This window comes from Nomascus leucogenys, chromosome 2, assembly GCF_006542625.1.
Source record: "Nomascus leucogenys isolate Asia chromosome 2, Asia_NLE_v1, whole genome shotgun sequence".
Lineage (NCBI taxonomy): Eukaryota > Metazoa > Chordata > Mammalia > Primates > Hylobatidae > Nomascus > Nomascus leucogenys.
This window is the reverse complement of record NC_044382.1, coordinates 69,457,065-69,482,317: the sequence shown is the minus strand read 5'-3', so window position 1 is coordinate 69,482,317 and position 25,253 is coordinate 69,457,065. Positions and strand designations below refer to the sequence as shown.

The 25,253-nt window shown below is 35.2% G+C and overlaps 1 protein-coding gene across 3 annotated transcripts in view; it reads left to right on the top strand.

Moving 5' to 3' along the window:
* Window positions 1-25,253, top strand: part of CYLD (CYLD lysine 63 deubiquitinase) — a 59,559-nt gene that overhangs the window by 2,887 nt on the left and 31,419 nt on the right. For 2 of the 3 annotated variants that reach the window (XM_003263044.4, XM_030797213.1), the window contains exons 3-5: window positions 4,620-5,246; window positions 6,643-6,945; window positions 9,420-9,525. In XM_003263044.4, the coding sequence (XP_003263092.1) occupies window positions 4,743-5,246; window positions 6,643-6,945; window positions 9,420-9,525 (913 nt within the window). In that variant the 5' untranslated portion in view covers window positions 4,620-4,742. Of the gene's footprint in view, window positions 1-4,597; window positions 5,247-6,642; window positions 6,946-9,419; window positions 9,526-25,253 lie in introns of all 3 variants that reach the window. The other variant, XM_030797221.1, reaches the window with a different exon arrangement.

Here is a 25,253-nt window from a genome sequence, read left to right as displayed (position 1 = left end):
CTGTTCTCCTTCGTCAGTGTCCTCAAAGGAAAGGTCTTCTGTTCAACATGGCTTTAGGGTTAAACGTATTATTGTGTTTCAACTCGTTGGTAATTTTCATTCAGTATTTATTACCAAGATATTCATAATCACACAGTTATCCAGCCTGAAGTAAGATGGTATTTAGATGAGTCATTTGTGATATACTCACTGAAAGTGATTCAACCTGCAAAATAATAAGAGAATACAAGTGAAAATTTCTCCCTTCACACTGACCCCTCACTCCCACCTGCCCTACAGTGACTTTGAATTTAGCTGTGCTTCTTTTTCCTTCAGTTGTCTTACTGTTCCCTAGGCCTTTACTTAAAGGTGGAAGCTGAGTGAATGTGGATTGATGTTGGGTTTTTTTGTGTGTGTGTTCTTTCTTTCCTCTTTTTTTTTTTTTTTTTTTTTTCTCTGAGACCAGGTCTTGCTCTGTCACCCAGGCTGGAGTGCAGTGGCATGATCATAGCTCTCTTCAGCCTGGTCCTCCTGGGCTCTAACGATCTTCCCATCCTCCAGAGTAGCTGGGACCCCGAGTAGCTGGGCCCACAGGCAGACACCACCACACTCGGCTAATTTTCTTTTTTTTTTCTTCTTTTTGGGACAGGCTCTCATTTTGTCACCCAGGCAGGAGTGCAGTAGCGCTGTCACAGCTCACTAAAGCCTTGAACTCCAGGCTTAGGGGATCCTCCCACTTCAGCCTCCAAAGTGCTGGGATTACAGGAGTGAGCCGCTGTGCCTAGCCTAGATGATGTAGTTTTCAGTATCTAACTCTGTACTGAAAGTGTAAAAAATACCAAACCAACAAACCAACCTTCTTGATGATAAATAACTCATTTACAATGTGATTTAGATCTTTCCCTTCATATTGTGTTGAGTCAGTTTTTACTGCTTGGGGTACCTAAGACTTTAACTATTTAACTGCTATGCACATCCCAGTGAAAGTAGAATGTTGGTGTTATATTCACTTCTACAGTGGGGAGAAATGTATGTTAGCATATTTTTATTGTAATACTGGTATTTTGAGTACATAAAATAAATAAATATATATGTATATATATTATGGAGTGTGTATATATGTGAGAGAGTGTGTGACAGGGTCTTGCTTTTTCACCCAGGCTGAAGTGTAGTGGCCTGATCATGGCTGGCTGCAGTCCCTCCCTCCAGGGCTCAAGCCATCCTCCCACCTCAGCCTCACAAGTAGCTGGGAGTACAGGCACATGCCATCACACCTGGCTAACTTTTGTACCTTTTGTAGAAATGAGGTTTCACTATGTTGCACAGGCTGGTCTCAAACTCCTGGGCTCAAGCTGTCCACCCACCTTGGCTTCCCAAAGTGTTGGGATTACAGGCATGAGTCACTGCGCCTGGCCGAGAATATTAATGATCATTCAGTTTATTGCCTTGTATATCTCTAGACTCGAGCCGTAAAGTTTCCCATTCAACTTTATCAGTTGCAGTGAAGAGAATCAATTTTTAATAAGAGAGTTTCAAACCTGTTCTTAATGTATTCTTTCTGAAAGAGGAAAGGCTGTATCCTTCATGTTTGGATAATGCTTTTGAAATATTTGATAACTCGTGCTTGACTATTCTAGTTGTCCAACATGACCCATCTTGTTACTAAGTCTAAGCTCATTTCCACTTATGCTAATGAAAGTTAGGAAAAAAGTTACCACTCCTTGTAGAGTTCACTTTAAAATATGGTACTTGAAAGCTATAGTTTATTACCCTAAAACATTTTTATAAACCCAGCAGTTATATCAATTTTTACTGTGGATTCTCTTCCTTAAATTATTTCAGAAAGCTAGCTTATAATCAAATTTATTTAACATAATGTCCTAATGCACATATAGTAATTTAGTTTTGTCTTAATAATAGATTATTAGCATTAATGATTTTTATTTTAAATTGTGACATGAATAGTTAAGCTACAGGACCAATAGAGTAGGAGCTGTTGGTATAAAGCAGTTATTAAGATTCAAGGAAGTTTCTGATTGTAATATTTGAAGACATTATTCTTAGGAATTTTAAAGAAGAATTTCTTTTCAAAATAGAATTGCTTTACCTTATTCAGAAAAATTTTGGCCCAAAAAATCTAAATACATTTTAAAGAGAACCAAAACAGCAGCTCATTTTTTTGAAAGTTGCTTTTTGACTATCTCAACCTTCTGCGAGTGACCAGAATCTCTATTCAATAAAGCCTATGTGCCCTTTGCTCCTAAAGACCCTTTCAGAATGTATGCATTCCTCTTTTCATGATTGTTGCTTTGTTTTTTCAAACACACAAACATATTTCACTACCTGGCTTCTCAGAACTGATTCAAAGCGGTAAGTTGGAAAGCAACAAGGCCGTAAAAGGAGTCAAATGCATACAGCAGGAAACCACAGAAAATGGCTGATTGCAAGGGAAAACTCTAGACAGTAGATCTGTAGAAAGCATTCGTGACCTCAGGAAGCATAAGATACAGCCTTTGAACAAAATAACAGCCTTGCTGATCAAGAGTTATGCAAAATAATTTACAGTCATAATGATACATCAATGATCAAGAAAAAAATAAGGACATTTTCTTGTGGAAAGTGTTGACATGTTAAAAGCATTTTGGTCAAAAAGAACCAACACTTCAGTTTGGTCCTTTAAAGGAATAGAACCAAATCGAGGGGTTTGATAGCTGTTTGGGCAGCCCTTATAAGGAGTTTTGTTTATATCATGTCAAGAGCGAGGTTTCCACAGGTGTCTTATATAAGTGGCAAATATAAATTGATCCCATTCTTGCTGAAGTAGACAGTGCCCTCAAGTGGAATTAAAACAAACACACCACAAAAAAAAGAAAAAAAGAGAACCACTTCATGCTACCTCTGCTTTTACCCTCACTGAGTGTACACAGATATTTCAGTCATGTTGGTTTGAAGGAGGTGCCTAACCTGTATCCTGTCTTGGCTAAACCACATGTCTCATGCTGGCTTAGAAACGTTACCATTATGGAATACTTCATTATCTAGCAGTGCTTTCTAAAAGAAGTGTTCCGCTGTGTATAGATTTGCCAGGTTGTTTGATCATTAAGTGATTAAATCTAAAATTTGGTTCTTTAGTTTTAGGAGTATTTATTTTTTAATTGCTAGAATAAAATAAATATGATAGTGCTATCAATTTCAGCCATTACCCAGAATAATGGAAATGGATACCTCTGTCTCAAGGAAGGATGAAATGAAAGTACTGTCTTTGGAAACCAGATAGCCACATTCTTATGACAGGGATACCTAGGAACTATTGTTTTCAGCAGAAAATTAATAAAATAATGAAGTAAAGTCTCAGTTTGAATTAATGAAATTGTGTAGTTTTTTAACCATCAGTTAAAATAGTTTTGAGAATGAGGCTACTTCATTGGAAAGATTATTATTCTTATAAAAATTTTAATTGAGGACCAGGTGCAGTTGCTCATGCCTGTAATCCTAGAACCTTGGAAGGCCAAGGTGGGAGGATCACTTGAGCCCAGGAGTTTGAAACTGCAGTGAGCTATGATCGCACCAGTGTACCCAAGCCTGGGTGAAAGAGCGAGACCCTGTCTCAAAAATAAATAAATAAATAAATAAATAAATAAATAAATGAAAATTTGAAAAAGAAATCACAGAAAGAAATTATAATGCAGTTATATCATGATATTCCCTTACTATGTAGTACAAGTTTTGATGCTACAAAATTGATTTTTAAAATATTTTTAATATAGTCACATTTTATAATATCTGATATTTGCGATTTGAGAAATCAGATAACTATGATTAATGTGATGAACATTGCCCATCTTCAGATAAAATATATGAAATGAAGTTGAGTCAGAGGTAAAATGTTCCATTATCACAATATGGCCATATCATAGCTATCATTTATAGGCATGAGCCACACAGCTCAGCCCCAAATGCTACTTTTAAAAGTTTATTAGTGTCAGAATATGGGACAGGCCTAGTGGCTTACGGCTGTAATCTCAGTGCGTTGGGAGGCCAAGACAGGAGGATCACTTGAGCCCAGGAGTTCAAGACCAGCTTAGGCAACATAGTGAGACCCTGTCTCTACAAAAAATAGAAAGCTTAGCTGTGTGTGGTGACACCCGCCTATAGTACCAGCTACTCGGGAGGCTGAGGTAGGAGGATCACTTGAGCCTGGAAGGTCGTGGCCACAGTGAACTGTGATTGTGCCACTGCAGTCCAGCATGGGCAACAAGAGTGAGACCCTGTCTCAAAATAAATAAATAAAAATAAATTTTAAAAAGTTAGAATATGTATATAAGGGTAATCTTTAAAAGTTTTTACTAGAATCTGATTTTTTAAATTTCAGTGTCTTGGAAGCAAACATTATTGTGTTGTCTTTGAAAGTACTTTACAATTGGATTTCAATAATTATGCACAGTTACAGTAGATAAAAGTAATATACTGTATGTCTTTTAGCCCTTTTAGATATTTTTTGAAAATATTTCATTTGTGTGTATGTGTTTACTGGTCAAATGAAAAATTTAAAAGTCTTAAGTCTTAATTTTCAGTCATGTAGAATGAAGTCTAAAGTTTATTTTTGCTTTTTCACTAGGCATTTTGATTTCTTTTTACAGCATGGACACCACGTTGCTGAAAACATGCTTTGGGACTGCCACTGAATTTATCTTTTGCGGTTTTATGACAAAGTTATTAGTAGTTTCATTTTTTTGAATTAGTATTTTGAAGTTAATATCACAATGAGTTCAGGTTTATGGAGCCAAGAAAAAGTTACTTCGCCCTACTGGGAAGAGCGGATTTTTTATTTGCTTCTTCAAGAATGCAGCGTTACAGACAAACAAACACAAAAGCTCCTTAAAGTACCGAAGGGAAGTATAGGACAGTATATTCAAGATCGTTCTGTGGGGCATTCAAGGATTCCTTCTGCAAAAGGCAAGAAAAATCAGATTGGATTAAAAATTCTAGAGCAACCTCATGCAGTTCTCTTTGTTGATGAAAAGGATGTTGTAGAGATAAATGAAAAGTTCACAGAGTTACTTTTGGCAATTACCAATTGTGAGGAGAGGTTCAGCCTGTTTAAAAACAGAAACAGACTAAGTAAAGGCCTCCAAATAGACGTGGGCTGTCCTGTGAAAGTACAGCTGAGATCTGGGGAAGAAAAATTTCCTGGAGTTGTACGCTTCAGAGGACCCCTGTTAGCAGAGAGGACAGTCTCCGGAATATTCTTTGGAGTTGAATTGCTGGTAAGTTTGATAAACCATTTTAGTAGTGTGTTTGTTTGTGTTCATGTGTCTATGTGTATTTGTATGCACATTTGTATTTTTCTTCTTTAAATACGAAATAAATTTTCCCAAGAGTCTTCTGTAATTTTTAGTATTCATCATCCTTGCTGATTAATCCATGTTATGGTTGAATCCATAATCCAAAACTTGCTTATATTGTCACTGATAATACGTGTGAAAATCACCTTGGAGTTTATTTCTGTTGGAAAGAGACCCAAGAACTCTGTGATATGTTTCCAAGCTTAATATTCATTCTCGAGAACTTAAATGTCAATTATATTTTGACATTCTTGCAAATAGAATTGTATGCCTTCTTTGCTTATTGATTTAATTTTTTTGTTTACTTTTTAATGATGAATTGCGAAGATATAAAGATGATGTTGAAACTTTTAAAAAACTATGTACTATGGTAGGAACATACAAAGAGATTCACCTGGTTATTGCAGACATTTATATTTTAGAAACTTTAACATTGCCTATATTAAACATGAACGCTACCAGTTGTAAATACTTACATCAAAATTGTTAATTACCTTGTGTTATCATCTATAGGTTTCTTAGCTCTTCTTTATGTTATTAAATAACAATTTAGATATAAGATTTTTGAAAAAAAAGTTGCAGAAATTTAAACTTGCTTATAATTGTCCCTGATAATATATGTGAAAATCCTTAGAATTTATTTCTACTGGAAGGAGACCCAAGAATGCTATGATATGTTTCCAAACTTAATATTCATTCACAAGAACCGAAATGCGAATTACATTTTGACACTCTTGCCAATAGAATTGCATGTCTTCCTTGCTTCTTGATTTAATTTTTTTAAAAGCAGTGATTGTAAACAATTAGGAATTTGAATCCCAGTTAAGCCATTTACTAGCTGGGTTGCCAGGTTACTTAACAAAGCTACTTAACTTCTCTAATTCTGCATCCTTACCTGTACAATGGTGTTAATAGTACACGACTTGTAGTGTTTTTGTGGTACATTGTTACAGGATTTAAGCACAGTGACTGAAAATAAGTGCTTAATGAATGGAGCTAACATTACTGCTATTTTAAAATAACATTTTCTTTTTATAACCAAATTAATGTTAGAATTACAACGTGGAATTCAGCTTAGCTTTCTCATGATAGAGTTATGAATTGAAATTATCAGATAATATTATTTCAGCATCAGATACAACTTCTTATTTTTTTAAACACTCTGAATCCAACAGAAACTGCTAATAATTATATTTCTTATTATATGTATCATTTAGAATTTTTCCAGAATGATTTTCCTGAAATCCCTAGAGTGAACCCCTTTTCCTATGGATTGTCTTTCTATATCTATTTCCTTCCCTTCTCTCTTAAAAACTAGGAAGAAGGTCGTGGCCAAGGTTTCACTGACGGAGTGTACCAAGGGAAACAGCTTTTTCAGTGTGATGAAGATTGTGGCGTGTTTGTTGCATTGGACAAGCTAGAACTCATAGAAGACGATGACACTGCATTGGAAAGTGATTATGCAGGTCCTGGGGACACAATGCAGGTCGAACTTCCTCCTTTGGAAATAAACTCCAGAGTTTCTCTGAAGGTTGGAGAAACAATAGAATCTGGAACAGTCATATTCTGTGATGTTTTGCCAGGAAAAGAAAGCTTAGGATATTTTGTTGGTGTGGACATGGTAAGAAAATTTTGGATTAAATATCTTTGTGATATATGTATTAGTTTATAGATATATGTATATATATCTATAAACATACATATACACATATATCTGTATAGTTTATATATATGTATGTATTAGTTTTAGGACCAATTTACTTGCAAATTGAATACTTTGAATATTTAACATGATCTAATTTGGAGTACTTTAAAGAACATGTTCTAATTTATCTTTGGTAAAGGAGCATTGAAATAGAACAGGGGTCTAGATACAGAATTACATTTACTTTTTTTTTTCCCATTTGAATAAACTAGAATAATGTTCTCAATCTTTAAATTTGCCTTATTGTAGCTGACCAGTAGACAAAACAAAACAAGACAAAACACAAATGTATTACATGAAGTCCTATTTTTCTTTATTTTGAAACAGTTTTTTGGGGTAATCTATGTTTTTCTGTGATATTCTACACAATTTAATGGCTGATCTGATTTTAATAATTAGTATAAAATTATTAGTATAAAAATAGTATAAATCATTTATAGAAAATAATTATCATTATTATAGTATAATTAGTATAAAAATCATTTATAGAAAATACCTGAGTAGAGGAAAACCACATTGATTTTGAGGAATAGACAATTAGAATATCTCATAGGATTTCATTCACTTTAAAAACCTTTTTTAATTATGGTAAAATATACATAACAAAATTTACCATTTAAGCATTTTTAAGTGTGCACACAGTGGCATTAAGTGTATTCACATTGTTGTACTGTCACCTATTCATCTCCAGAACTTTTTCATCATCCCAAACTAAAACTCTGTGCCTGTTAAACAGTAACTGCCCAATTTCCCAAACCTCTGCTAACCACAGTTTCTTCTGCTTTCTGTATCTGTGAATTTGCCTGTTCTAGGCTCCTCATAAGAGTGGAATCATACAACATTTGACCTTTTGTTTGTGTCACTTATTTTTAATGTTTCCTTGCAATCATACTTGTTAATAATGGATCCATTCCAGTGTGGCAGATTGAATTATACGTGTGGCATTGAGAGAATAAGAAGAGAAAGGCTGAGACCATTTTTATCATATATTGAACACATGGGCAAGACTTTGTTATGTATAAAGAAGGAAATTCCTATGGAATTACTGAACATTCGAATGAGTTAGGAGGGGATGTGAGTAGTAATCTCTTATACTCACGGTGGGGATGCTTTTAGTCATCATTTTTATCTATTCAGGTATACTTTGTGGTTGGTAAGGTAATGTTCTAGTGTAATGTTTCCTGTGCTTGAAAATTCTAGGAAATTCTATTTGATACTCATTGGTTAGTTACTAAACAAACGTTTATTCTTAACATGTGAAAAGTTAGAACCAGAGTAAAACATGTATGCCCCTCAGGATAGCTGACAATAAATCACTCCTTTTAACCAATATTCTTTAAATAGTAATTCAGTCTTTATTTCAAGGAGAATTGTGGCCTGCATGGAGGGAAGATTGGAGAAAGAGGGCCACTGGTGATCGGGGTTGGTCTCCCCTTGTATCAGGTTCTTTACCTGGGGCCTCAAACTTGGCAGAAGCTGTTTAGGGTTTAGGCCTTGCCCTTTTCAGATGGCAGTCTGGGGTCAGCTTGTTTACCTGGGGCAAGCTGCCTAGAGATTTGCCCTGCCAGCTTCTCTCCCTGCCTCCATCTGTCCCATAGCTGACTTGTATAGATATTCGTTCCAAACACTTCTATTACAGTCCTTGAGAGGAAAGTTCTGGCAAATGCTAGAACTTCTTTCTTTATCTCCTTTTCCTTCTATTCATCCTTTATTTCCAGGGACGTTTTAGCATGCCATCCACATTGGTGCCCAGGGCAGTTGTCTGACTGGCCTGTCTACTGATGTAGTTCCCTGTACAGCACACTGCTAGTTGGCATTATATTAGAATATCAAATAATTAAATATAAACATCTCCATCTTGGAGAAGATTCCTATATGCCCATAAAATGACAAAAGAACAATTAGAAAATAGACTTTTTATGTACAGAAAGGCATACGGAAGTTTAGATGGACTATTTAAATGCTCAGGGAATATGAAGAACTTAGGGCTAATTAGAGGCAGGTTTCTGGGTGAAATAATATATTATTAATGAAACTTCCTATGCAAAATATTGTCTTTTTAAACCTCAAATGGGTGTTATCCCACAGATTAGTATTTATTGTTCAGTAAAGTATGAAAAACACTTTCAATTCTTTGCTTATCTGGGGGTTTACTATAACTTGGTTATTCTTGAATCTCATTTCCCTAAAGAAAAAAATGAACAAACAAATGAAAAAAGCAAAGCCTTATTACTATGGCAACTATTCCTAATGTATTCTTTCTTTCTTTTAGGTAAAATTGTTAACATTTACCAACGTAAAATATTTTGGAGGACTCTTTATGGAAAATACAGACTTTCACATTTACATTTCATTGAGGAGGATTTTAATGTTTATCATTTAATTTCTAGGATAACCCTATTGGCAACTGGGATGGAAGATTCGATGGAGTGCAGCTTTGTAGTTTTGCGTGTGTTGAAAGTACAATTCTATTGCACATCAATGATATCATCCCAGGTATGTTTTCTTTGTTTTATACATTTATAAGGCAAACTTTCTTTTTTTAATTTTTAATTTTTTTATTTCAATAGCGTTTTGGGGAACAGGTGGTGTTTGGTTACATGAATAAGTTCTTTTGTGGTGATTTCTGAGATTTTGGTGCACCCGTCACCTGAGAAGTGTACACTGTACCCAACGTGTAGTCTTTTACCCCTTGCCACTCCCCATTCTTTCCCCGAGTCCCCAAAGTCCAATGTATTATTCTTATACCTTTGCATCCTCATAGCTTAGCTCCTACATATAAGTGAGAACATACAGTGTTTGTATTACATTTTCTTTATTGACTCATTGATTGATGGGCATTTTGGCTGGTTCCATATTTTTGCAATCACAAATTGTGCTGCTGTAAACGTGCATGTGCAAGTATCTTTTTCCTATAATGACTTTTTTTCCTCTGGGTAGATTCCTAGTAATGGGATTGCTGGATCAAACGGTAGAGCTACTTTTATCTTTAAGGAATCTCCACACTGTTTTTCACAGTGGTTGTACTAGTTTATATTTCCACCAACAGTGTAAAAGTGTTCCCTTTTTACCACATCCATGCCAACATCTATTATTTTTTGATTTTTTGATTATGGCCATTCCTGCAGGAGTGAGGTGGTATCACATTGTGGTTTTGATTTGCATTTCCCTGATACTTGATGATGCTGAGCATTTTCCCATATGCTTGTTGGCTATTTGTATATTTTCTTTTGATAATTGTCTGAAAGTGGGCTAATGTCCATAGCCCATTTTTTGATGGGATTGTTTTTTTCTTGCTGATTTGTTTGAGTTCTTTGTAGATTCTATATATTAGTTCTTTGTAGGACGTATAGATTGTGAAGATTTTCTCCCACTCTAGTGATTATTTCTTTTGCTGTGCAGAAGTCTCTTAGTTTAATTAAGTCTCATCTATTTATCATTTTTGTTGCATTTGCTTTTGGGTTCTTGGTCATGAAGTCTTTACCTAAGCCAATGTCTAGAAGGATTTTTCCAATGTTATCCTCTAGAATCTTTATGGTTTCAGGTCTTAGATTTAAGTCTTTGATCTCTCTATAAAGGCAAACTTTCTAATGTATATTTTGAGAATGTAAATGTAAGCTTCAAGATATATTTTTAGAACTTGAATTTTATATTATGGAATTGTTATTAAATAGGATATCCTTTGTTACCCTCAAATGAAAATAATTAAGATTTTTGTTTCCAGAAGTATATGAGTATAAGGGTGGCATTGATATGTTTTCATTCACTTTTTCATCACCTGTCCATTCTTAGTGGGGGAAAAAATCCTTCCTGTTAATTAGAAGGATCAGAAAATGTAATAAACTGCTACCTGAGTGAGAGCTTGGTTTAAACTAGAAGGCTTTACACAGACATTGGTCATCTAATCTAATCTAATGTACTGTGGAGAAGATTCTTGCTGGATGACCTGTGAGATCCCTTTTAGTTTTGAGAAAGTGTGATTGATCAGGGATCAGGACTCTAGTCAGAAATAGATTGCTCAACTTTACATTTAGAAGAAAAATCAAGCAATCTTTTATTTTGCCTCAAACAAGTAGCACCTAGTGTCTGCTGTCAGGTAATTGACAATTTCTGTTGATAACAGCATCAACAGTTTCATCCCCCTGCTGTTAGTGGAACTCTCTGTGGTATAGGCTAGTACAATAAAGCCAACAGTGGCAGTCAGAGATGGTGATTCTCACTGAGCTTTATGCAACTCTGATTAAAATGTCAGAAGGCCTGCAGGCAGACTGTAGCCAGGAATGTACCAGGCCCTGAGTTAGATGACTTAATACTTTTTTACATTCTTAACAAGCTTATAATGTAGGTCTTAATGATCCCATTTTGCAGATAAAAAGCTGGGGCTCGGATGGACAACAATTACCAAAATCAAAGTAAATAGTAGAGCCAGAATTTAAATCCACACCTGTCTGATTAGAAAGCTGTGCTCTTTTCAGTACCTCCCCACCCCAAATCCTATCTATATATTTAGGATGTGAAGACCTGCATAGAAAACTATACTTCTCAGTCTCACATGTATACTTGGGAATATTGTTTCCATGGAGATATATTTTGTCTCTAATTCTATAAAAGCTGAATTTTGCTATAGCAAGGATCACAATTGAATAAGCAAACTGAATTGTTTTTTTCAGGTCATTTCAGGTCCTCAGTTTCTTTTGTTGTAAAAATGAAAGGGCTAATACTAGATGATTCTTAAGGTTCCTTTTAGCCTGCACTGTTTGCGCTTCCTGTTTTCCTGTCGCTGAGGCAAGTAATCAATGCTTGTTTTTCAAGTTAGGGCATGCTTTCTGCTTTAGTTTTTAGCTTTACAGCAACAACACATTAATTTAGTTGGAGGTATAGGATTCAAATGATAGCTTTATTTCAATTTTACTTCGTCAAAGTGTGACATACTTTGCTTTACTTGATCTTTGTAAAATCAATTTTTAATTTATTGCAAATTGAATTCCTAGCTATTTTTTATTTTGCTTCCCTTTGGGAACAAATGGTTTACATTCAGGAAAAAGCATATATATGCTTGATATTTTATTTGGCAAAATTTAATTTAGTTTTTCACGATTGTTAATGGAGATAATACAATTTATTTTATGAATTAAAGTACTTTTAAACATTATAATAAATGCTTATGGTTTACAAAACAGTTTAATAAAAGGCCGTTCCTTCATTCAGATGTTATTAAGCCCTTACCTAGATGTTGGGGATATAGCAAGAAGGAAAACTGGTAAAAATTCTTCTCGTGTGGAGTTTTCATTCTAGTGAGTGGAGACAGACAGTAAATATGTAATGTGTATTATCAATTACATGATAATAAGATGAAAAATGATAAACACGGTGAGGAGGAAGGGAGCACTGGGTTGTAGGGCGGGATTTTTCAATTTCACATAGGGTAGTTCTGATGAACCTTCTAATAAGGTGACATTTGAGCTCTTGACATGAAGGAAGTTTGGGAGAGAACATGTGGATTCCGAGGGAGAGCCCAAGGCCGCAGCCAGCGTGGCCAGTTTGAGCAACGTGAAGAGTTGACTGTGGCTGCAGCAGATGGAGTGAGGGAGAAAGTTGTAGGAGCTGCAGTGGGAGCTGGAACAGGTAGTGATAAGTGGGCTGTTGTGTGGATTCTTGGCTTTCATAGTGACAGAGGTGGGGAGCTATAGGTGGGTTTTGGACAAAGGACAACTCACCCTAATTTGCATTTTTAAATGATCTCTCTGGCCGCCTGTTAAGAATAAACTAGACAGAGGACAGAAACAGGGAGACCGGGAAGGAGACTGTTGTAGTTATCCATGTGAGAGACGGTGGTGGCTGGGATTGGGGTCGTATGAAGAGGATGGTGAGAAGTGAAGGATTTTGGATATAATGTAAAGATCCTTAACAAGATTTTCAGATGGGTTGGGTGTGAGGTTTGAGTGAGAGAGAAGAGAATCAAGGATGATTCCAAGGTTTGGACTGAGCAACTGGTAGGCTGGAGAGGCAATTTACCCAGGTGGGAAAGACAACAGGAAGAGCATGCGTGGGGGAGTGGGAGTTGGAAGTCAGGATCTTTTTTTTGATCATGTTAAAATTGAGTTACCTATTAAAGAATTTCATTTGAATGTTTATGTTAATATTATACGAATTCATGTTTAATCCTTAAAAATGGGCAATGTGCTCATCATTTTCATATTTAAGAAACTTTTGGCTGGGTGCAGTGGCTTATTCCTGTAATCCCAGCACTTTGGGAGGCCAAAGTGGGAAGATCACGTGAGGTCAGGAGTTCGAGACCAGCTTGGCCAACATGGCGAACCCCGCTGTCTCTACTAAAAATACAAAAATTAGCCAGGCATGGTGGCGGGCACCTGTAGTCCCAGCTACTCAGGAGGCTGAGGCAGGAGAATCGCTTGAACCTGGGAGGTGGAGGTTGCAGTGAGCTGAGATTGTGCCATTGCACTCCAGCCCAGGTGACAGAGCGAGACTCCATCTCAAAAAAGAAACTTTTTACTGTAGAATGTATTTGCAAAAGTATATATAACAACATATATTAAAAATAATAATGAACACTCATGAAACTGACCATCTAGGTTAAGAAACAGAACATTAGAAGTACCTTAAAAACCACCTGCAATACCTTGTTTTCATTATAATTGCAATCTCTGCCTAGAGATGACCACTATTCTGAGTTTTTTCATTATTTCCTTGCTTTTTATAATTTAATTATATCTCTATAACTAAACAATATATGGTTTAGCTTGCTTTTGAACTTAATGTAGTTAAAATCTTACTGATTTTTAAATTACTTGCATCATTTACTTAAAATGTATTTTGAGATTCTTTTCTGTGGATGAGGGTATTAGTAGTTTGTTCACTCTCACTGCTTCATAGTATATTTCGTCGTGTGACTATCCCACAGTTTGAGCCCATTGTAATATTAATGGACACTTGGGTTTTAGGTTGTTTCCACCTCCTTTTCAACACTTGGTACTGATTAAAATTTTTGCCAGCCTGATAGCTGAGAAATGGTATCTTGAGGTGGTTTAAAAGTTTGTAGTTCCCTGATTACAAGTAGGATCGAACAGCCTTTTATGTTTATACATTTGTGTCTTCTATTAAACACGTATTTTTTGCCTGTTTTTCTGTTGAGTTGCTCATTTATTGATTCATGAGTTCTCTAGTTTTAGAATTTTAATAAAACATCTTTTAACGTTTTGTTATGACATTTTAAACAGAAAAACTGAAAATTTTATATTGAGCATCCTTATGCATATCATCTAGATCCTACAATCAACATCTTACTTGCTTTATATGTATCTGTCCACCTCTCTATTCACATACTAATCCATTACGTTTTCTTGAGCATTTCACATTAAGTTGCAGATACCAGTTCACTTCCTCCTAAATACTTCAGTGTGCATCTAATTAACTAGAGATAAGCATTTAGGGTTTTCTTTTTCATTTTGGATAGAAGTCACACATATAATGACATACATATGGATTTATTTGGGTTTTAACTAATACATATATACCCTTGAATTAGAAACCTCTATCAAGTTGTTAAAACAATTTTAAGAAATCATTCATATATCTCAAATCAAAATTAAAAAGTACGGCAAAATATCTCATTTCCATTTTTATCCCCTCTGCCTCAGTTGCCTGCTTACTCCTTTGTTTCTCACTAGTCACAGTTTTTATGAATTTCTTATATATCTTTCCAGTGTTTCTTTATACAATATAAATATTCTTATTCCCCCTTTTAATTCAAGAAGTGTACTAGATACACTATTCTGCCGTTTGCTTTATTCTCTTAATTTTATGTGTTAGAATGCTTTGTATATTTGCAAACAGAGGTTCTTTTTTTATAGTGTGTAATTTTCCATTGTATGGAAAAAAATTCATAATTTATTTAACCAGTCTCCTATTAATGGATAATTGGGTTATTTCTGACTTTTTTATATTCCACACAATGTTACTGTAACCTGTACATATCTGTTTCCCACATGTGCTAGCATATCTGGAGGATATATTCCCAGAAGTGGAGTTGTTTGATGAAAGGGTGTGTGCGTTGGTATTGTTCTAGATATTGCTAATTGCCTTCAGTCTTGGATATAACAATTTATATTCCTCCCAGTAGAATACAAGGGTAACTTATAGCTTTCCCATGAGAGTGTGTTATTAACTTTTTTTCCAATCTGATAGATAAAAAATATATTTCAGTTTATATAATACATTTGCAAATAGAAATTTGCATTTCTCTGAGTGATGTTGGACATTTTTGCATATGATTAAGGGCAATTTTACTTTCTGTGAACTGTTTGCATCTGTTGCCTATTTTTAAATTGGGTTAGGTTATTGGTCTTTTTTCTCACTGATTTCTTCATGTGTTAGGGTGGCAAACTCTTGTGATCCAAGGTGCAAGTGTTGTCCACTCTTCCACCGTCATTTGTCATTTGTCTTTTTTAAAAATTGCTTATTTATCTGGTCACCCTCATTTGTTTTTATTGTGGTAAAATATACATAGCAGGATGTACCATTTTAACAATTTTTAAGTGTATAATTTAGTGTAAGTATGTTTACAGTTGTGCAACCATCACCACTATGTATTTCCAGAAACCTTGTTCATTATCCCAAATAGGAACTCTGTACTCATGAAGAGATAGCTGCCGGTTCCTCTTTCCCTCCAGCCTCTGCTCATCTCTATTCTCTGCTCTCTGTCCTTATGACTTTGCCTACTCTGGGTATCTCATATTAGTGGAATCATACATTTGTCCTTTGTATCTGGTGCATTTCACTTAGTGTGATGTTTTTGACTTTGGCACTTTTTGCCATGCAGGATTTATAAAATTTTTATGCTGTTCTATTCTTTTTGTTTTAATAGATTCTGGATTTTGAGTTACTGTAAGGTTATAAAGGAATTTCCCTGTGTTTTCTTCTAGTACTCTGTGGTTTTAGTACATATCTCTCTCCCTGTCTATCTGTCTGTCTGTCTATCTATCTATCTATCTATCTATCTATCTATCTATCTATCTATCTTTCTATATCTTTGACCCATTTCTGTTTTATGTGGTATATGATGTGAAATATAAATCCAATTTAGTTTTTATTTTTGCCCACAGGTAGAAGACACCCTGTTCTCTTAGTATCATTTATTAAAAAGTCCATCTTTACTGGTTTGAGAGGCCACTTTCATCATACTAAATTTCCATGTGTAGTGTGGTATATTTCTGGACTTTCTATTCTATCTCCCCACGTTTCAATACCACGTTGTTCTTAATGATTTTTAAAAAAATTGTATATATTCATGGGGTACAAGTGTAATTGTGCTACACTGCTGTATTGCATTGTGGTGAGGTCAGGGCCTTCATTCAGCACATCCATCACTGGAGCAATGCACATTGTACCCACCAAGCAACCTCCCATCATCCACCCCCCCACCACCCTGAGTCCCTTTTGTTCATCTTTCCACACTCTGCTTCCACGTGTGATTCTTTATGTGTTTTAATATTATTAACACTAGTCTCCTCTCACTGTTCTTTTTAATTTTCCTGTTCTATACTGTTTTCAAAATAGTTGTCTTCTTGATAGTTTTGCGTTTTCACATTTAAGTGTGTTATTCACTTAGATTTGGTTTTGTACAGGATATGAAATATGGGTACAGATGTCCAATTTGACCTTCTGTGCTTGCTGTGTATAAATCAAGTTTCCAGAGGTATACGTGTGGATCTTTCTGAGCCCTGTTATTTCCCTACACTAAAGCCTATCCATAGCTTTAGAAGTCTTGGTAGCTGTGAGCATACATTTCCATTGTTCGTTTTCTTAATGAATGTCTTGGCTATTGTTAGCCTTTGGGCTTCATTGTAAGTTTAACTATCAGCTTCTCAAATACTATAAGAGAGTTCTGTTAGGATTTTGGAATTGCAATTAATCTGTAGAACAATTGGAGGAGAATTGACATTTCTATGATATTAAAACTTCTAATACATGAACATTGTATATCCTTTCATTCATTTAATTTCCTTTTAGTAAAATTTTATAGTTTTCTCCATGAAGAGCTTACTTGCATTTTGATGCATTATAAAGCATATTTTCTAACAGTGTCATGCTGATGTAGAAATACAATTGACTTTTTTTTTTCAGAAAACAGCTTTACTGAGATCTAGTTTATAATTCACGCGGAGCGTAAACATCAGTGCATTTTAGTGCATTTACAGACCTGTGCAATTGTCAAGATAATTTTAGAATATTTTCATCATCTCTAAAAGAAACGCCGTACCCCTTAGTGATCATCTCCCAAACCCTTCATCCTTGTTAGTCCTAAGCAACTACCAGTCTACTTCTGTCTCTGTATGTTTGCCTTTTCTGGACATTTTGTTTAAATGGAATCACATTTTATGTGGTCTTTTGTGATTTACTTTTTTCACTTAGCATAATGTTTTCAAGGTTCCTCCATGTTCTAGCATGTGCCAGAATTTCCTTCCTTCTTAAGGCAGAATAATATTCCATTGTTTGGATACATCACATGTTGTTTATTAATCAGTAGATAGATATTTAGGTTTTTTTTCACCTTTTGGCTAAAATGAATAATGCTGCTACAAACATGCATGTACAAGCATATGTGGACATATGCTTTTGTTTCTCTTGGGTTTATATCTAGGAGTGGAATTGCTGGGTCATATAACTCTATGTTTAACCATTTGTGGAACTGCCAGACTATTTCCCAAAGCAGCCACACCATTTTACATTCCTACTAGCAGTGTGTAAGGGTTTTGATTTCTTCATGTCCTTGTCAATACTTGTTATTATCTGACTTTTTGATTCTAGCCATCCTAGTGGGAATGAAGTCAATTTCAATTGACTTTCGTGTGCTGATTTTTCTTACAAACAGTCTTACTAAAATATCTTACTCATAATCTGTGGATTACTTGTAAAATATTCAGTCATAATAGTTTGCACATAACAGTTTTGCCTCTTCTTCTGAATTCTTATCTTTTGTTTTTAAAAATGGTTTCTTACTGTCCTAGCTAGGACCCCTAAATACAATATTGAATAGAAGTAGTGATGGAAGGCATCTTGGCCTTTTTTTCTGATCTTAAAGAAAATGCTTTCAACATTTCATTATTAAATATGATGTTTGCTATAGAGTTTTATTGTTGTGTTAGAGAAGTTACCTACTGTTCCTAGTTTTCTAACAGTTTTATCATGAATTGAATTTTATCAACCACTTTTTCTCTATTGAGATAATCCTATTTTCTTTTAATCTGCTAATTTTCTTATATTGAATCAACCTTACAATTGTGATGTAAACCCAACCTCATCATGATTCATACTTTGCTTGGTCCAGTTTGCTTGTATTTGCATGCTGTTTTTAAAATCTCTGTTTATAAGAGATATTGGCCTATACATTTCCCCTCTTAGCTGTCCTTGTCTGGTTTTGGAATCAAAGTCATGCTTGTCTCATAAAGTACCTGGGAAATGTTTCTTTTATTTTGTTATTTGAAACAGTTTATGTAAGATTAGAATTACCTATTCCTTGACTATTTGGCAAAGCTTGTTTTTGTGAAAATGTTTAGCTACTGATGAAATATCCTTTAACATTTCTATTTGTTTTTGACTGTCTTTTGTAAGTTTTATTTTTTATGAATGTATCCATTTAATTTGTTTTCAAAGCTTTGGGCATAATGTTGTTTATAAAAGCTTCTTAATTTTCTGTTCAACCTCAGCAGCATCTGCACTTGTGTTCCTATTTTCATCCAAAATGTTAATCATTTGTGCTTTCTTATATTCTTCACCAATCTTACCAGTGGTTTCTGATTTTCATTTTTTCAAAGGACCAACTTCTGGCTTTCTTAATTCTTTCTAGATATACTTCTTATTGTTTAAAATATGCTATTATTTTTACTGTGTAACTAGTGGATTTTTTAGGTCTAAGCCCATAGTTCTCAGCCTGGGATGCTTTTGTCTCCTGGGGACATTTGGCAGTGTCTGGAGATTTTTGATTGCCACATCTGAGGTGAGAGTACTACTGGCCTCTAATGGGTGGAGACCAGAGATGCTTCTAAACTTCCTATAGTACACAGGGCAGCCCTACACAACACAGAATTATCTGGTTCAGAACCTCAGTAGGACTGAGCTTGAGACACTCTGTCCTAAGCAAATTCTAGGAGTTATGCTCATTTTATAATGTTAACTTGCTGGATAGCTGTGGGGGAATCGCTTGTAAAATAAATTTTCTTTCACTATTTATGTATTCTTGCAGGGATAACCAATTCTATGCCAATATTGTTTTTCCCAAAGTAACACGGCTAAATGTAATTTCACTTGTTTTACGAAATCAAATACAGGTATACCTAATTTTATAGTGCTTTTCTTTATTGTGCTTCACAGATATGTGTTTTTTATTAATTGAAGGTTTGTGGCAATTCTGCTTTGGGCAAGTCTGTCAGTGCCATTTTTCCAGTAGCATGTGCACACTTTGTGCCTCTGTGTCACATTTTCGTAATTCCTGCAATATTTCAAACTTTTTCATTATTATTATATCTGTTATGGTGATTTGTAATCAATGATCTTTGATGTGACTATTGAAATTGTTTTAGGGCACCACAAACCACACCCGTATAAGATGGCAAACTCCACTGACAAATGTTGTGTGTGTTCTGACTGCACCACTGACCAGTGGGGCCTCTATCTCTCTCACTCCTTGGGCCTTCCTATTTCCTGATAACCAAAAATGTTAAAATTAGACCAAGTCATAACCCTACGATGGCCTCTAAGTGTTCCAGTGAAAGAGAGAGTTGCATATCTCTCACTTTACATCAAAAGCTAGAAATGATTAAGCTTAGTGAGGAAGGTATGTTGAAAGCCAAGAGAGACTGAAAACTAGGCCTCTTCTGCCAAAGTTAGCTAAGTTGTGAATGCAAAGGAAAATTTCCTGAAGGAAATTAAAAGTGCTACTTTAGTGAACACATGAATGATAAAAAAGCAAAATAGCCTTATTGCTGATATGGAGAAAGGTTTAGTTATCTGGATAGAAGATCAAACCAGCACATTCCCTTAAGCCAAAGCCTAATCCAGAGCAAGGCCCTAACTCTCTTCAATTCTGTAAAGGCTGAGAGAGGTAAGAAAGCTGCAGAAGAAAAGTTGGAAGCTCACACAGGTTGCTTCATAAACTTTAAGGAAAGATGTCATCATCATAACATAAAAGTGCAAGATGAAGCAGCAAGTGCTGGTATAGAAACTGCTGCAAGTTATCAGAAGATCTAGCTAAGTTAATTGATGAAAGTGGCTACATTAAACAAAAGATTGTCAGTATAGGCAAAACAGCCTTCTATTGGAAGAAGATACCATGTAAGACTTTCATAGCTGAGAGGAGTAGTCAATACCTGGCTTCAAATCTTCAAAGAATAGGCTGACTCATTTGTTAGGGGTTAATGCAGTTGTTTAAGTTGAAGCCAGGATTCTGAAAATCCCAAAGCCCTTAAGAATTATGCTAAATCTACTCTGCCTGTACTCTATAAATGGAACAACAAAGCCTGGATGACAACACGTCTGTTTATAGCATGCTTAACTGAATATTTTAAGTCCACCGTTGAGACCTACTGCTCAGAAAAAGGACTCCTTTCAAAATATTACTGTTCATTGATGATGCACCTGGTTACTCAAGAGCTTTGATGGAGATGCACAAGGAGATTAATGTTATTTTCATGCCCGCTAGCACAATATCTGTTCTGCAGCATATGGATCAAGGAATAATTTCTATTTGCAAGTTTTATTTCAGAAACACATTTTGTAAGGCTGCCATAGATGAGGATTCCTCTGATAGACTGGGCAAAGTCAATTGAAAACTGTCTGAAAAGAATTCACCATTCTAGATACCATTAAGAACATTCATGATTCATGGGAGGAGGTCAAAATGTCAACATTAACAGGAGTTTGGGAGAAGTTGATTCCAACCCTCATGGATGACTTTGAGGGATTGAAGATTTCAGTGGAAAAAATAACTGTAGATGTGGTAGAAATAGCAAAAGAACTAGAAGTAGAGGTGGAGCCTGAAAATGTACTTGACTGAGTTGCTGCAATCTCATGATCAAACTTGAATGGATGAAGAAAGGAAAAGTGGTTCATCGAGATGACATCAACTCCTGGTGAGGATACTGTTAACATTGTTGAGATGACAACAGAGGATTTAGAATATTCCATAAACTTAGTAAAGAAGCAGCAGGGCTTGGGAAAGGATTAACTCCAGTTTTGAAAGAATTTCTATTGTGAGTAAAATGCTGTCAAACAGTATCACATGCTACAGAGAAATCTTTTATGAAAGAGCCAACTTCACTGTTGTCTTATTTTAGGAAATTTGCCACAGTCACTCCAACCTTCAGCAACCATCACCGTGATCAGTCAGCACCCATCCACACTGAGGCAAGAGCCTCTGCCAGCAAAAAGACTATGACTCCTCGAAGGCTCAGATAATCATTAATATTTTTTAGCAATGAAATATTTTTTAAATCAAGGTATATACATTATTTTTAATAATGATATTGCACACATAATGGACTACAGTATAGTGTAAACATAACTTTCATATGCACTGGGAAACAAAAACACTTGTGTGACTTGCTTTATTGTGATATTTGCTTTATTGTGGTGGTCTTGAACAGAACCTGCAGTATTTCCGGGGTATGCCTGTGTGGGTTTGTGGGTTTCAATTTTTTTTTTTTTTTTAAATTTCCAAAGGGTACTTTTGAAAGCTCAAAAAATAATTAAAAAAAAAAAAGCATTTTAGATTGACAGTAACCGTTCTCTTTACCTACCTTAATTGCATTTCTTTGAATTTTACATTTTACAACTGAATGCAATTCATTATATTGAATAAGTTAGGAGACTAGGGAAATCGTTAGTTTAGTATTATAATTTAAGATTGAGATACCTGAACTATGAAGTTGGCTTATGTATAATTGATTGTTTTTCTCAGTTGGCTGTAGAATAAATACTTGAAGTGCTTTCTCCCACACACACACTCTAGAGCTGTATTTCCTTCTGTCTATTTTTTCCACATCTCAATTTGGTTTGAAATGTAAATTATCTTGGGTTCTACAGTAGCACTTAAAAAGAAAAGCAAAGAAAAAAACCACCCTTTCTATTTTTCCTAGAATATAACCTGACAAGGAATTCTTCATTAGTAGTATTTATCTTAAAAACATTTACAGTTTTGTTTTGTTAAAATATTGGTGGAGGATTAAAATAATAAAAATTAGTTACATGAATATCTTGGGTGTCACTTGTCAGGCACACTTTGATCTTCTAAATCAGTAGTTATCATTGTCAGTATTGCTGGCCCAGAGCAGTGAAGAGAAAGGAAAAGAATGGTATTTTTTTTTTCTTTTAAAGCTTGATTTTCATAAACCCTCAATAGGAGATAATTAAGAATGATACCAGCTTTTATAACATAATACATAAATTACACTTATTTGTCAACAAAATAAAGCTTGCAAATAGACTTTAAAAACTAAAGTTGTTTAAATGAAAATTAATTTAGTTTATTTAAATGAGTCTTCATCTGCCTTTCATGTCATCATTAGGACTCTTTTCTTGAGGGGAAAAAAAAGTCAAAGCGTCTCCTTTAGTTCCTTAGTTTCTTTTTCTTGCCCAATTACCTTCATCTGTAAAACAAAATTAATATTTCCAGCAGTTAAAAAAGAAAAAAGATTCTTTTTGGAGCAGTTGAACAGCTGGGAAGCTTAGGAAAGAATTCTATCAATTGCTTCTGAAAGATACCTTTGATTGAAAGATGCAGGAATCTTAAACCTGTTATAAAATTGTTTCTCTCTTATATTTCTGTTCTAAATGGTTAAAAACACTGCTAACATATCTAATTTGACATTATGTTCACGTTCTTGAAGTTGCTATGATGAAGCATATCAATTAGCACCACCCCACAATTATACATTTCTGCTTTTCTAGTTCAACCTGTGTCTTCTGTTCTAGTTGTGGGGGTTGGGAGTATAATGCTATTTTTTTTTGATGATCTCTATGATCAGGATAGTGAACATATTCATCACCCCAAAGTATGTCCCTTGGGATCCCGCCCTCTGCCTCTTCCTGTCCTCCCACCCCCTACATTCAGACAACCACTGGTCTTCTTTACGTCAGCATACACTTGTTCACATTTTTAAGTATTTTACAGAAGTGGAATAACTCAGGATGCATTCTTTTTTGTCTGGCTTATTTCACTCGACATAATTATGTTTTATTCATCCATGTTGTCCTTTTTATTGTTGATATGGTTATACTAGTTTCTATATCCATTCACTTGTTGATGGACACTTGAATTGTTTTCAGTTTTTGGCTATTATGAATAATGCTGCTATGAAAATTTGTGTATGAATCTTTGTATGGACATATGCCTTCATTTCACTTGGGTACCTACCTAGATGTGGAATGGCCGGTAATATCATAGGTGATTGTTAACTTAAATAAAACCCCCAAACCTTCCAAGCTGTGTTTCCAAAGTGGTTGCATTATTTTACATTCCCAGAAGCAGTATATGAGAGATACGGTTCTTCCATATCTTTGCCAACACTTGGTGTGATCAGTTTTTAAAATTTTAGTAACATCTAATTGTGGTTTTACTCTGTGCTTCATTGGTGACCAGTGATATCAAACATCTTTCCGTGTGCATATTTGTCATCTATATATCTTCTTTGGTTTAGTATCTGTGAAAGTCTTTGGCCAATTATTAATTGCTTCTTTATGATTGGGTTTTGACAGTTATTTATAAATTCTGAATACAAGTCGTTTTTCAGATATATAATTTACAGCATTTCAGATTATTATAGATTCACATGCAGAGAGAGGGATCCTGTGTGCCCTTTAGCCAATTTTTCCCAGTGGTAACATCTTGTAAAACAAGACCTGTGCAACATCACAACCAGAATGTTGACCCTGATATGATCAAGAAGCAGAACATTCCCATCCCACAAAGATCTCTTATGTTGCCCTTTTATTGCTGCACGAATTCCCTCTTACTCCTGCCCCATCCTTAACCTCTGACAACCACTCATCCGCTCTCCATTTCTATAATTCAGTCATTTCAAGAATGTTACATAAATGGAGTTGTACAGTATGTAGCCTTTTGAGACTGGCTCTTTTTTCACTCAGCATAATTCTCTGGAGATATATCTGTATTATTTTATATATCCATGGATTGTTCCTGTTTATTCCTGAGTAATATTCCATATTATGGATGTATCAATTTGTTTAACTGTTTACCCATTGAAGGACATCTGGTTTGTTTCCAGTTTTTGGCTATTATGAATAATGCTTTTATAAATATTTGTGTGTAGTTTCTTGAGTGCACATAAATCTTTATTTCTTGGACATAATTGTCCAAGTGTGTATTCGCTGATATTTGCAAATTTAGTTTCTTAAGAAACTGCTAAACTGTTTTCCAGAGCGACTGTACTCTTTTACTTTACCACTGGCAATATATGGGTAACCTGGTTTCTCTGTATCCTTTCCAGCATTTGGTGTTTACCCTATTTTTAATTTTAGCCATTCAGAGAGATTTGTAGTTGTATCTCATTGTGATTTTGATTTGAGTTTACCTGATGGCTGCTGATGCTGAACATCATTCCGTGTGCTCACTGTCATCTGTATATATTCTTTTTCTTTTCTTTTTTTTTTGAGATGGAGTCTTGCTGTGTCACCCAGGCTGGAGTGCAGTGGCGTGATCTCGGCTCACTGTAACCTCCGCCTCCTGGGTTCAAGTGATTTTCCTGCCTCAGCCTCCCGAGTAGCTGGGATTACAGGTGTGCACCACCACGCCCAGCTAATTTTTGTGTTTTTAGTAGAAAGAGGGTTTCACCATGTTGGCCAGGCTGGTCTCGAACTCCTGACCTCAAGTGATCCACCCGCCTCAGCTTCCCAAAGTGCTGGGATTACAGGCATGAGCCACTGCGCCCAGCCTTCGTATATATTCTTGAGTGAAAGATGTCCTCATCTTTTTTGCCCAGGTTCTCATTGGATCCTATGCTTTTTTACTGTTGAGTTTTGAGAATTCTTTATGTATTCTAGATACTAATTCTTCGTTTGATATATGGTTTGCACATCTATCTCCCAATGTGTAGCTTGTCTTTTCATCCTCTTAATAGGGTCTTTTACAGAGTACAAAGATTTTTATTTTTATGACATCCAATTTATAAAGTTTTTCTTGTATAGATCAA